Source organism: Mus caroli, chromosome 10 (genome assembly GCF_900094665.2).
Source record: "Mus caroli chromosome 10, CAROLI_EIJ_v1.1, whole genome shotgun sequence".
Taxonomy (NCBI): Eukaryota; Metazoa; Chordata; class Mammalia; order Rodentia; family Muridae; genus Mus; species Mus caroli.
The window spans coordinates 102,823,664-102,838,703 of record NC_034579.1 but is presented as its reverse complement, the minus strand read 5'-3'; the positions used below and the strand labels follow the sequence as shown (position 1 = coordinate 102,838,703).

Sequence of the window (15,040 nt, the reverse complement as noted above, 5' to 3'; positions counted from 1 at the left end):
CCTCCCTCCCTCCCTTCATCTCATTTCCCTTTTTATTGCTCTGATGAATGATCGGGGGGCTCTGGCTGCCTGGCAAATTAGGGTAATGAGAAGAGCAAATGTATCTTTTAATTTGTTTTAATTTGTTCTTCTGAGGACTGAAGATCACTTAGCTTCCTGGGTCACAGGAAAGATTAAAATGCATCTTAATTGCTTTCTAGAAGTGGGTCAAGTTTCATTGCAACCGGGGCAAGTTCCAGGACAAACTGTTTACACATGAGTTTGGAATGAATTTCAAAGTCTATGGCTATGTCTACAGAAATTGCTCTCATATTTATTGGGATTGGGACATTTGGCCCAATTAATTACTTGACTGCTTTCTGTGGGGAGTAGTCACTGGTACTGTAAATTCCTAATGTCTCTGGTTATGATGGTGTAGTTACAACCCCTTGTTGAGCTATTTGAGAAAAAAAATTAAGAGCTGGATCCATTTGGAAAAGATTCTAATCTTGTGTATGACACAACCTCTAACTAGCAAAATAGCTGAAGAGACTATTTATTAGCCATATGTGTTTAAACTCTAAAGTATATTTAAAAATTGAAACTTTTAACTGTCTGTAACATCTGCCCATTTATTATTTGTATTTTCCTGAAGCTCATTGCACTGTGTGATTCTCCTGTTATAAAAGATATGTTTGTTTTAAGGGTTTGCTTTTCAAGTCAGTAGCATAGTGGAGATGTGTTAAAACCTGTCCTGTTAAATAGATTGACAATTTGGACATAAAACATATAAAAATGTTTAAATTTTTTCATTTAAAAAATCTGTGAAAAGCTCAGCACTGTATTTCTTAGGTTTTGGATCGATCCATCTTTCTGTTCAAACAAGAATTTTCAGCGCAGTGTACAATCTCGTTCACACGGTGGCAGCACATGCCCACAAAGCCTTCGGTATTCCTATCACACATGTCAAAAGCTCCGGGTTTTATTTCCTGTGGATTGGCACAACAGTAATGTAAGCTAGAAAATAGGTACAGTTCATTGAAATAATTGACAAGTGAAATTTTGAAGAAAAGCGTAATAAAATGTAAATTGAGTCAAACTGAAATTTAATAGTAGCATTAATTAATCAAAGTGTCAGGTTTCAAGCATCGAGCTACTCGGTTGATGATAGAAATGGGGTGCCCATCCACATGACTTGTCCTGCATGCACACAATGTCTTGAAACTGCTTTCAGTTCAGGTATATTTCAACTGTGTTCTACTAACAGTGATTTCCTTCCTCGGAGGCTAACATCCTGTTCTTGTCCTATGGGAGGAGGTGGCCACAGGTGAAAAAATTCTCAGTTGCCTTTTTGACCAGAGACTGGAAGATTTTTGTGAGACAGCTCAGCTACCTATAGTATAATCATGACTTTGCTTGTGGCATCAAGTTTTTACTGTAACTTAGTAGCTTAGCTAGTCAGTAAAACATTGTTGTTTGCCTTTTGTTCAATAATGTTTGTTGCCACAAATTTCTAAATCTTTGGAAAAGCTACAATAGTTGAAAATATGTTCCATAAACTGAAAGGAAAATTTAAGCAACTGCATATATCTAAGTAATATCACAGAAACTCTATATGGTTAAATCTTACTGTTTTTCCTTGTCATATAATTTTATGGTGTTTTCAGTATAAACTTATATTCATTTAAGTAAGGTTATTTTTATAGATAAAAGTCCGCTTTATTTTATTTTTCCTATTTCGAGGACATTCTTATTGAGAAGTGTTACAAGATTTTTTCTGATCGTCTCTTACTTTGTGTCCAGCCGTTTATCACTGTTTATCATTTTCTGTTAAGTGCGTCATAGTTGATCCTGTATTGTGGGTTCTGTACCACCGCTTCTCGCTCACTCGTCCCTTCACCTTAACTTCTGAAGTACACACCAATGATGTAATCTTTCTCATGCTATTTCAGGCTTCCGGGGCCCTCTAGGGTGCCAGCTGCGAGCAGCAGCAACAAGGCTCAGGGAGCCTCCAATCTCAATAGGAGAAGTCAGAGCTTCAACAGCATTGACAAAAACAAGCCTCCAAATTATGCAAATGGAAATGAAAAAGGTAAGTGTGTATCTGTCATGTCATCCTGCCCCGGACCCTAATGCATGTCTGGTGAATTGGCACACAATGCTTTTAATAGTTGATCAATGGAGCAGCTTGGAGGCTGAAATGTTATCAGAAGTTTCCCAATCCCCACCATCATGAATTCCAGTTTCCTTCTGGACTTTTCTATTCTGCAGAACATTTTAAGGGAATGACATCCATACTTTAAAATAGATTGTTAACTATAGAGCCAAGCCTAAAATCTATTTCCCCACCTCAAAAACAAAAAAATAGTTACCCCAGATACATATAAATAACATTTTCTTATATCTTTCAAGTTTTAAAGAAATCTCGTCCTAAAATCAAAATGCTATCTCGAATTGACTTGAGTCCTTACGTCACTTATCATACATGACAAAATGTGGGGAGCTGTTAGGGTGGATGCATCCAAAGTTGAGACACATGGTCAAGCTATGGTAGTGGTATCTGTCATCCCTATACCAGGAGGATAAGGCAGATGGCTCCTTCACATTTGAGGCCATTGTGGGCCTATATAGTAAGCCCCTAATTAGGCAAGATGATGGAGTATGACCATGTTTTAAAACAATAAGAACTACAAATAGTGGATATATGTTTGTGATAAACAACTTTTATTTGAAAGTAGCAGTTGTTGTAAATGTTATGACCTCTGCTTTCCCCAAGCACAAAATTGTCTGTATCCATGTTTTCTTAAAAAAAAAATACTTAATAAAAATATAAAATCACAAAAATGAATATGTAAAAAAGACAAGAGTATGGGCATATGAATGCTAGCTTATAGATGATCTGCATGCCACACAGTTCTCTACGATGTGCAAAATATACATTTTAAAAGATACTGGCTTGGACCTTCCCCGTTTGGACTAGGGACTAATTGAATGGATGTGCCTCTTGTAAACCAAATCCTGGGGGAATCAAGAAGCCATGCTTTGTAAATACTGCGGCTACTAGAGCAGGGTTTCTAAGTCAGTAAAACTTACTATTTCTATTCATAGGATCCTGCCTTATGTAGGAGAGTATATTAAATTAAGAAGTGATTCCTATGCCTAATTAATACAACTACCAGGACTTTTAATTTGAATAGTTAAACCACTTGTGTGCTATTTTGCACAGGTTAGATAGTCACCACTTGATTCAATATGTACATAGTCCGGGTTCTCTTATTCAGACAACAACAGGAGGAGGTACAGCGTTGGAGGAGGTGCTTTTATTGACAACCTTTCCTTTTGGCTGAGGCAAATTTTAGAAGATTATAATCCCTAGAGAGCAAAGTGGCAAATCCCTGAAATACTCATCATTTTTATGTCCAGAGGTGAGACGGGACGTGGAAGTATAGTCGTGTGTATTTTGAAGTCTAAGGATTTAAAATTAAGAATAAAGTCTCCTTCTGTAGACAAGTGTTTGAGCATTTAATGATTCCTAAGGACTTAGCAAGTTCAAAAGTTTAATCGCAAAGTTATTGGTGGCATAGCAGTGAGATCAATTAGCTTTCAGACTATTCTGAAACCCACTTGCTTTTTACATCCCTGATTTGCTATCGTAACCTATACATGAATCCAATGAACAATTCGAAACAAGGAAAAAAATCGCTGAAAGGATCAATCCAAAAGAGATTTAACTTTTTTTAAATGATACTTTATACAAATACAATCACTCTTTTTTTACAGACTCAGTAATTTTGAACATTGATTTTTTTCCCTTTTCATTTAAATTAAGGCATATTCCTAAAGGTTTTACTATTTTGGTAAGAAAGGAAATGGGAAATAAAAACATTACATGGAAATAAATATTTTCCCTCATTTTTGCCCTTAGAATGTGTTATACAGGTTCAAGCTAATTTTACAAATATATTATATACAGTTTGTAGAAGGAGCTTACAAACAGTGGTGTACAGAGACTACCACTATTTATTTAAAACACTCATATATATATATATGCCATATAATAAATGAATAAATGCACATATGTGTGGGCATATATGTTTATATATGTGTGTGTTGGTGATACCATATAAATACTATATTAGTTTCAACACATATACAAAACTAGTTCTAGAAAAGAGATTTATAAGTAGTTTAGACATTTTGACAAAGATAAGTTGTGAAGTGGTGGATTTCTGTAATTTCAAAGTCCTTACTTCTAGTATCTTGAAATAAAACTCCAAGGCAGACAAACCATCCATTTCAAGGATGTTCAACTTATACACAATTCTAACATTAGTATGCAGCAATATTTCTCATCACCACAAGATGGAGACAAATACATGTAGTAGGTGGCCTTGCTTGTTTAACTGAGAAAGCCAAAGGTGTGAGAATGTAGTGCGTTCACTTTTCACTTTAAATAGAAGTAACTGAAAATTTCAAACCATTTCGAAGCATAAATGAGGCATGTATCACCTGTCCCCTTTGGGTTGGAAGGGTATGGGAGAAGGATGTGCAGCCATAACCCAAATTGTGAAATATGGAAGCTACATTTTACAGATCACTTTACAGATTTGTAGACATTTGTTACATATAAAATATGGGCACTAAATGTCTATATATTGCCAATAATTTTAAATAGGCTCACATGGTACAATGCAGGCATCTGGAAACTGTTTGACTCATACAGTGTCCTTACTATTTGAATTATTTATGTCATTGGATCCAATGCCATTTTATAATTATCTTGTGCTATTTTGTATTTCTAAGAAATTATCTTGAAGTACAAGAACAAAAATATTGTAAATTTTACATTGGAATACATTTTAACACACCCTGTCTCCTAGTTAGGGACACAAGCTTTAAGTTAGGATGTTTGGATTCAGTGCTTTGCTATTAGGACTTTGTAGTGTTTACGTGTCTTAGTTGCCTTTCTACTGCTGTGGATACCATGACCAAGGCAACGTATAGAAGGAAGAAGAGTTTACTGAGAATGTAAACTTTTACAAGGTTAGAGTCCAAAACCACCATGGCAAGGGGCCTGGCAGCAGCAGGCAGGCAGGCAAGGTGAAGAAGCAATAGCTTAGAGCTCACAAATTATAGGCAACAACCAATAGGCAGAGCTAGGGCAGGAAACGCTAACTGGGAATGGCATGGCTCTTGAAACCTCAAAGCCCACCCCAAGTAACATGTCTCTCCCAACAAGGACACATCTTCTAATCTTCTCCAAACAGTTCCTCCAGATGAGTACCAAGCATTCAAATGGATGAGCCTTGGGGATTCAAACCACCATATTAAAAAAAAGGCACCAACCAAAGAGTACACTTAGAGTGATCCAGGGCTTCAGCCGCATATGTAGCAGAAGATGACCTTGTCAGGCATCAATGGGAAGAGAGATCCTTGGTCTTGTGAAGGCTCAGTGCCCCCCCGTGTAGGGGAATGCCAGGGAAAGGAGGCCGGAGTGGGTTCGTTGGTAAGCAAGGGGAAGGTGGGATGGCATAGGGGGTTCCCGGAGGAGAAAATGGGAAAGGGGATAACATTTGAAATGTAAATAAATAAAATATCCAATAAAAGAAAAAAAGGCATATAAATATTTAAAATTATTCAAGTTTTTAAATTGAAAATAGATTCTTCTCTCAAACTATACTCCCAAACTAGTTTCCTTCCCCCCACTCCTCCCAGTTCTCCCACCAACACCCCTCTCTCTCAGTTCTACTCTCCTTCCATTTCATCTTCAGAAAAGAGCAGACCTCCAACAGACAACGGACAAACAGGATCTTTAAAATAATTTTCAAAAGAATAGTCCATCAGCTAATAAATTTTTTTTGTGTGTCCATGACAGATGGCAACTCTAAAAAATTTTTTTATAAATGTTATAGTTTTATAATGAAGGAGTTTAGGGTATATTATTTAAATGTTATAAATAAGATGGTTATTTCATTGTAGTTATTAGATATTGAAACATTTACATTTAATACTTTAAAATCTTTCACTTAGTACTTAAAGAAATTGAGTCTGCTAATTTAAAGAAATTGGTGATCAGGTAGCTTGAGACGTGGGATTCATTATAATGTTCCATGACTGTTTAAGAAGATCCAGTTCAGTGCCAAGGATATAGATTCGTAACAGAGCCTGGTGTGACTGAAACTTATGGTTGGGTGTCTTCCAATACTTAAAAAAAAATCTCAAATTAAAATATTTTTTTGCTTGAAGAATTAACCAAATAATTTGAGAAACTCTAGAATTTGTACTGTGCAATAAAGATTTATTTATTCAAAGCATAGTAGCATTAATTGATATGATTGGGGGTGGAAGGATACAGGAGGAATTCCAAATGGTGTGACACCTAATGGAATCAGTAGAGAAACACAAACCTCACTTCAATATCCAAGAGTATTCTAATACACATTCTGCCAAATGTATGCTCCCTTCAACACATGAGTTAAAATATAAGCTCACCTTGCCATAAGGCATTACTTGTAGAGTTGACTGTGATAGAAATGTCACAGTAGAATCCAGTGCCTTCACTGCTCCATTCAAGTGGAGTGTCAGGACAAATTTCTCCGAGCAAATGGTGAAATGAAGAAAGTGTCTTTTGTTAAGCTTCCCAGAATCCTTCACTCTCTTCTGATCACCTGCCATTCAAGAGCTAACACTGAAAGACACAGGATGATATCAGCGCTTACCTGAGCCTGTGCACTCTCAAAGAACACTATAGACAAATGCATCCTCTGAAGAAAACACCTACCTAATCACTGGGAATTAGATCTTGTGAGAACCACGTTGTGACTCATTTGGACATACTCTTTGTGTTTAGAGAAATGTTAACAAATTAGCTTTTGTTTTACAAAATCTGGGTGACGCATTTGGAAGAGAATAGTCAGGTATTGGAAATGTCAATTTCCCTTGTTTTGTGTGTGTCCCAGTTGTGAGCTACATATCTGAGTTCTGAGCTATAAACCTAGGTCACCTGGCACACAGTTCCTTAGAGAGGAATTTTTCCTTGTTGCTAAGAGATTTGTCACAGTACCAGAGGGAATGCCAGAGCTTTCTCCCTGTTTCTCCCAGATGGCTCATACTCTAAGGAGGACAGAATCAAGCACCTTCCAGTGTGGAACCTTCTGACTTGTAGTTATACCCAACCTGCATTAGTAGGGTTGATGTCAAAGATCTAGTAACACATTGACTCAATGTTGTAAGCCATTACAATTACCATGAGTTTTGCACTAGTTTTTTTCCTTGAAATTCAGATACCTATTGTCAGCTAGGCATAATACATTCCTCTTAAGTACGTTTTTTGCTTGGTTCTTTTTTTCCTCTCAATTCTTGTAAAATGAATAATAAAGAACTAAACTTTCCTAGATAATGCATATGTTTTAATATTTATTTATTTTAATATTTATTTGTTTTTGTTTTATGAATATGAGTATTTGCCTACATGGGGATACATATATCATGTGCATATCCTTGTGCCTATGGAGGCCAGAAGAAGCCATTGGAACCACCAGAACTGGAATTACAGATAGCTTTGCGTAGCCATGTGGGTCCTGGGAACCTAACCTGTGTCGTCTACAAAAATGGAAAGAACTCTTAACTGCCTCATGCATAGCTTTTAATTATTATTATTTTGAATTACTGAGAATTTCATTGTGGTTACCATGGCTTTTTTTCCCTCTTTACTATAAAATATATCAATACCATAATCTCTGAAATCTGCGTTTTCTACTACTATATTAGCTCAACTATGAGTATATATGAAATAATTAATATGATTGGGCAGCCCTAGTCAAATGCATTGCTGTTTATGTGCACATGCACACATACTGAGGGATTTCATTCCTTACTGCAAATAGTAAAAGCTGGCTGGTAAGTAGAAACATCCCAAATATCATATCCCTTCACAAAGTAGGTCTCTGTCTTTGCAAGTGGTATTGGCGAGCATAGGCAGAAAGGACAGCATCCAGGGTTTCTGTTGAGTCATAAAACGATAGCTGAAACATTTCACAAGCCTTTGTAAGTGCGCTGGGACACAATAGAGGCAGCAGACAAGTTTACACCTGGGTCATCCTTTATGACCTTTCTCCCTTTTCAAAGGTATGTTATTGTGAAACAAATTGATCTTCTACGTATTGATTATTACCAATCTTATGACCGCAAGCAGGTAATTCCATTGTTTCTTTCCTTCTACAAATTACTGTGCTTAGGTGTCCTGTATCTGAGCTAATGTTACCATCAATATGTTGCCTGCTCCACAGGGAGCATGTTCCAAATAAAACACTAGCTTTCTTTTAACTAACTAAGAAACTTAGCAGTGAAAATTAGTTGTACAAGTCTAGAATATTTTCTGTGTTTGTGTGTGTGTGTGAAGATATAGCAGTCCACAATGTGGAACAAAGCTCTAAACCACTGAAGTTCACCAATGTATCTATTCCTAATCTTACCATGTCTGTTGCAACCACCATATTTCCTTCAATGGATTAAGTTTAAGAGTAGATTGGAATTACTTCTGACTTAGTGATACTGTTATGGTTAGGAAGCCAGATGTTGATGTGTAAAGTTTAGATCATTTGTAGCCATGAGTTTAGTATATAGTTTCATATTATATATGAGGGATGTGTGGAGCAAACCTTCAGAGTAGAGTTGTAGACTGGGCAATGTCTCCAATGTTATTTATATTTAAATTCTGCTCGGTGGTGAAGAAGGCAAATATGATTCAAATGAATACTCATTTAGTTTCCTGGTGAGAAATATCATCAGAATTTCAGGGTTTATAGAAAATATATAGCACAGAGAAGTAGATAATTCCTCTACCTATTGGGAGCAGAATATGTCTAATCCAGTGTTTTGGGCTGTCCTGAGTTCTTGCTACGTATGTTACTGAGAACAACATGCTTTGTTTCATAAAACTTCAGTTTTCTCATTCTGGCAAAGGAACTTATGTAACATGAATGATTGTTATGGGTTTTAATGCAAGAGCATGTTTACAAAAAAATTTCACAAAATTATTAGAATAATAAATTAAGAAGTATTTAGTGATTAGAGTTGGTGATAGTTGTTGGTATCTAGATGGAAGAAGAGGAAGATTAAAAGAAAAGTTGTCATTTGGAGACCAGAGATAAGAGGTATCAATCACTATAAACAGAAAAAGGCCATAAACATGCAAGGCACAATAAGACTGTTTGAAGGACTTTACATGGTCATATTTTCTTATATCAAGATATATTTATAGTTAGGAGCTAACTTATCAATCTTCAGAATCACATCACTGAATGATGGATGCTTACTTACTATTGAATATATAATTGGCTGAACCAAAGGTTCCCACTTGAGTGACTCTGTAGAAGTGACAGACACTGCCTTTTCAGCTGCTGTTGTTATGTACTCTACCATGAGGAGTCCTGGGAGATTTCCTCACCCAGACATCTTCCTGATACTCAGTGACCTGTGGTTTGTCCTTTTAAAGAATCCCAAGGCTCCTTATTGCTGCTGTATAAGACAGACTGGGGACAGGCTGAGAGCTGAGCACTGCAAAGTGTCTTAGATGTGTGTACTCAACTGAAGCCAATTTTACAGCTATTGCCATGACTGTTACTGTGCTGTGTGAATGTCATCACCTAGAGTCTCCTGGGTCTCATTCTGAGGTGTCGTGATGTTGAAGTCCCTCTTCTGTACTTGGCCATCTATGGTCTACTTAGTTAATGCCCATAGCTTGTTTTTGTTTTTTCTAAGAAAGGAACAGCATCACTTTTCTTGTCTTGTCTATCAGCTCTTTCAAAAGCATTCTGACTTACTCTTTCCGATTTTTATCCTTATCATTATTCCCACATCCTCAAAGCCAGGACACCTTTGACTTGTAAACAAAGTTGCAAATATATAGTAGACCCAACTAGTTTCATGGCTAAAATGAAGAGAAAGGGGACTAGAATCTATGGTGTGCTTTATGTGTTCTTATTGAATCTTTGCCACAAACATCTTAACACCCAGATGAGCTCAGAGATGAGTAAGGTTTTCTCAGACTTCTATGAAACCAAACATATTAACACTGTGTAATTATGAAACATTACTTAATTTGGCCAACATAGGTGTCATCATAATAAGAAGCAGGGAAATAAATTAATTCAATTCTATCTACTCCAAACATGGTCTGTGACCTGTAGCAATTATATTATCTGGAAGCTTAAATCTATAGTTTATTCAATCTCATGAAAGACCTGTTGAATCACAGTACACATGTACTAATATGTCCAGAAAGCAATGGATCGGATTAAACTAGGAGGTCCACTGTGCTATAAACATCAGTCACTCAAATAAAGAAACAAGGTGCCACAGTGCAGGAGCCCTTGTTTCTGGTAAACTACTGACTGTGTTACTTAAACTCACCGAGTGTGCTGAACTAGAAACATAAGCTTTTCCCACCTTATAGGGCTGTTATGAAAGAATAGACTTAAATACGGTTATTTAGAAATGAGCCCATTACTTTCCTTATAGAATGGAAAGTGCCACAAATAGCTTTTGATGGCAAGGTGTTAGAGTTTGATGAAGTCAGGGTGATGTTTTCATGATCCTCTAAACTGTATTTCAAGAAGAGCGTACTTGGATTTTGGGTGACCGTATTTCCCCACAAATTTATTTTCTAACATATGTATATAAGTCTTTATAAATGGAAGTAAATGGGAAAATATGTACTTCCTAAATGTTTCATGAGTAGTCCTCTTGCCTTGAGCGCTTATCTATCTTCCTTGTGTCGTCTGTCCTGGCTTTATTGGGCACCTCCATGTAAGCTCAGACAACTCTCACTTCACTATCGCTACCATTACTTCCACATACCCTGCTCTTACGATGCTTGACCTATGTCACCATATAGTGAGGTTTGCCTTTTCTTTGCTCTAACATGATTATACTAAGAGTGCCTTAAATCCAGAAGCCACTCAATAAATACTAACAGATGATATGATTAGACTAGATTCTGTAGGTAGAAGGAATGAAATTAAATTGGTTAATATTCCTAGAAAAGGCAGAATAGAATGACAGTAATTTTGTAAAATCAGTAAACATGTAAATGTATGCTGAGAGACAGATAATAGAAGGTCTTTGGGGATCTGTAAAATGTGGGTGATGGTAGATACCCTTGTCTCAGGATTATCATGAATAAAGACAGAAATAGAGTTTAAATCTGGGGAGGTATCTCAGTGTATAAAGGCACTCACAGTGCAATTCCAAGAACCTGAATTTGATACTGGAGCCCACTCAGAAAGCCAAATGCACGAGTACACATCTGCAATCCTAACACTTCTACATCTAGAAGAAAGATAGAAGGGAGTCAGAGATGGGAAAACCACCTAACAGCTCACCCTGGCTAGCTAAAACTATACCATGAAGAAGTAGAGACATTAAGATCCTGTCTCAGAACAAATTAGGTAAGAAAGCGACTGCAAAAGTTATCTTTATGTGTGCATGCATGAGCAGGCATACAGACACACATACCCATAAACACACACCACAAAATATAACTTTAGTGTTTAGTTTATGTTAATAACTGCAGTTAATTTAAAGGCTACATCACAAGTCATATCTAGTCAGATAACAAGTAGCTAATATTGTTGCAACTTAGAAAAAATCTCCATTTCACAAGCAATGCAATACACTTCACTTATTGGAATAAACTGGATAGCAAAGAATTTCTTAGAAGTGGGAGACTGTCTTATTTCTCTTCAAGTATATAAATACTTAGAGCTAATAAATTTCATTTGTTGTTTTTTGTTTGTTTTGTTTTGTTTGTTTGTTTTGTTTTGTTTTGTTTTTGGACAGGGTTTCTCTGTATGCCTCTGGCTGTCCTGGAACTCACTCTGTAAACCAGGCTGGTCTCAAACTCAGAAATCCATCTGCCTTTGCCTCCCAAGTACTGGGATTAAAGGTGTGTGCCACCACTGCCTGGCCTAAATTTCATTTGGTAAGAGTAACTTGAGTATGTATTTAGTTTGCTCCCTGAAATTAATGCCTTCCAAAGAGTAACCAAATTATAAAGAGTGAAAATCATAACACAGAAGTAATTAATGCTACATAGTAAATATGTATGTGATTAGGAAATACGTGCGATTGGAGAGATGGCTCGGTGGCCAAGAATATATGACGCTTTTGCAGAAGACATGAATCCCAGTACACATATTAGCTGGTTCACAACCACCAGCAACTCCAGTGCCAGGGAGCCTGATTCCCTTTTCTGGCCTCTGTTGGAACTTGTACACACATATACATACCCACACACAGACACAGAGATACCTGTCTTTTTTAAGGAAAGGAAAAAAAAAGTGCAGTGGTGATTTATAAGTGAGTAAGACAAATTCATCTTTCTAATTTTTTTTTCTTATCCATGTGCAGACTCCCCCAAAGGACCTCAACCATCTTCAGGTATAAATGGAAACACACAGCCTCCCAGCACTTCTGGGCAAACCCCAGCCTCAGCCATCCCTTCCCCGAGTGCCAGCAAGCCCTGGCGCAGCAAGTCCATGAATGTCAAGCACAGTGCCACCTCTACCATGCTGGCAGTGAAGCAGCCAAGCCCAGCCACGTCTCCCACACCATCTTCAGACAGACTGAAGCCCCCTGTCACAGAAGGGGTCAAAAGCGCTCCTTCAGGACAGAAATCTATGCTTGAAAAATTCAAGCTGGTTAATGCCCGGACAGCACTACGCCCCCCTCAGGCTCCCAGTTCTGGATCAAACGATGGTGGAAGAGAAGATGATGTCTTTTCTGAATCAGGAGAAATGGAAGGTTTTAACAGTGGTCTGAATAGTGGTGGCTCGACAAACAGCAGCCCCAAAGTGTCACCCAAATTAACCCCTCCGAAAGCAGGAAGCAAAAATTTCAGCAATAAAAAGTCTTTGCTGCAGCCAAAAGAAAAAGAGGAAAAGACCAGGGACAAGAATAAAGCCTGCGCTGACAAGTCGGGAAAAGAAGAGAAGGACCAGGTGACGACGGAGGCAGCTCCAAAAAAGACTTCTAAAATCGCAAGCTTGATCCCAAAGGGCAGCAAGGCTGCAGCGGCCAAGAAAGAAAGCTTAATTCCATCGTCCAGTGGAATTCCAAAGCCAGGCTCAAAGGTGCCCACGCCAAAGCAAACTATTTCACCTGGCAGCGCAGCAAGTAAAGAGTCTGAGAAATTCAGGACTAGCAAGGGAAGCTCTTCTCAGGCCTTCCCAAAGGCCATCACGACGGAGAAAGCAAGCACGCCCAGCCTCTCTACCCCTCTGGACGGGCGGGAAGCTGGGCAAGCATCTTCCTCCAGCTCCTGTGTTATGCAGGTCGCACACAGCAGTGGACAGAGCCCTGGCAATGGAGCTGTCCAGCTTCCTCAGCAGCAGCAGCACAGTCATCCCAACACAGCCACGGTGGCTCCGTTCATTTATAGGTGAGGTGGCCTCTGTGGGCCTGTGTTCGCAGATCTGCATATTTACACAAGTAACATTAAGTTAAATGGGCATTTGACAACGTTTCTCTTTGAAGCTACAGACTAGAGTTTGGCACAAAAGCTTAGTCTGCAGAAACGTTACCATGTGTCGGAAGCTGAGGGCCTTCAAAAATTAACTTCCATCCTGCCCTCACCAGGTGGCATACATTTCTCATGGTTAGTTGTTCATCATACTACCCTGGTATGACTGGCAACTGGGGACTGCTATTAGCGCAAACTGTCTCCTAAAATAATTCTCAGACTTAAGGCACTGACAATTTTTTTGTTGTCATGTTTGGGCTAAAGTATAATGATTAAAATAGTTGTCCCCAAGGGCATACACATATACACTGAATTCCCAGCTGTACCATTTGACGGCTCCTGACTTTAAACAAGTCACTTAAAACTTTCCTACTTTCATTTCCTTCAGCTGTTAGTAGAGTTTAAAATAATAACAAAGGTAATGGATATATTTGTTCTACATTTTAGTATAGTGTAAGTCACTGAATGTTTTTGTAAGGTATAGCATTCACAAAGTAAATGTTATGTTAAATTCCTACTACTAAATACAAGTTTGTAGATGAAAACAATTCTAGAAGTAGTATATTCATATTTTGTAGTTTTGGGGTATGCATTCTAAACCGTATACATCAAACACGATTATGTATTATATCTAAGATATGTACATATTACTACATAGTTACCAAAGAAGATGATTTTTCTCATGCTGTGACTTGCCTCATCAATCAGTGTTCTGTCAGCCACTTGTATGAGCCTAATTTAGTTCACTCTCTGGTTAGTAAAGACCTTACCAGGGGAAGAATAATGTCTGCTCTGGTCCCATCCTTTTGAGAGGTTGTCAGATTTAAAGGATATGAGATATTTTTAGGAACAGGAAGCAAGGCTTCCTATAATTATCACAGATTCAAGACTGCAGTGAAATATTTATTAATGTACAGGATATATGGCTTTTAAAAATAAAACCAAGAATTGTAACTTGCTTATTTTTCTCTTGAAAGAACCATTTTTTTCCAAGTTCCTATACACTCATTAAGGATAATTTCTAATTGTTACATTTGTTAAATTTGATTGGGGTGGGGCATATGACAGCCCTTGTACTTATTGCTATTCTGACTCCAGTAGCAGTGCATTTAAGCCTTTGTACCTGGATCAGGAGAGTCATTTGGTTCTCATTCCAATGTCTGCAACTGGCTAATCAAAAATGAAGATGCCACAGTCAAAATCCACATTTCAATGATATAAGAAAAGCACAGAGCTTTAACTATATCATACTCAGCACATGTGTGCATTTCAAGTATTTTTTTAAAGACATCAATCATTTTCTAATTTGGTTTTTGACATTAGTCCATTTTTAAATCAAATATTATTTGTCAGTGAAAATGAATAGCTACATTTACATATTCATCCAGCTTATTTCTGCAAGTGGCACAGTCTTATTTGTTTATTGTGATAAAAATTAAGCAAATGAAAATTTTGTGGATTCCATTTGAAAATATAATTATTCCACCCTTTTTCTTCCTCCTCCTCCTCCTCCTCCTCCTCCTCCTCCTCCTCCTCCTC

General features: G+C 37.6%; 1 protein-coding gene across 10 annotated transcripts in view; it reads left to right on the top strand.

The window, feature by feature from the left end:
• Window positions 1-15,040, top strand: part of Nav3 (neuron navigator 3) — a 737,122-nt gene that overhangs the window by 555,303 nt on the left and 166,779 nt on the right. For all 10 annotated transcript variants that reach the window (XM_029482745.1, XM_029482744.1, XM_021173799.2 and 7 more), the window contains 2 exons: window positions 1,932-2,071; window positions 12,391-13,420. In XM_029482745.1, the coding sequence (XP_029338605.1) occupies window positions 1,932-2,071; window positions 12,391-13,420 (1,170 nt within the window). The remainder of the gene's footprint in view (window positions 1-1,931; window positions 2,072-12,390; window positions 13,421-15,040) is intronic.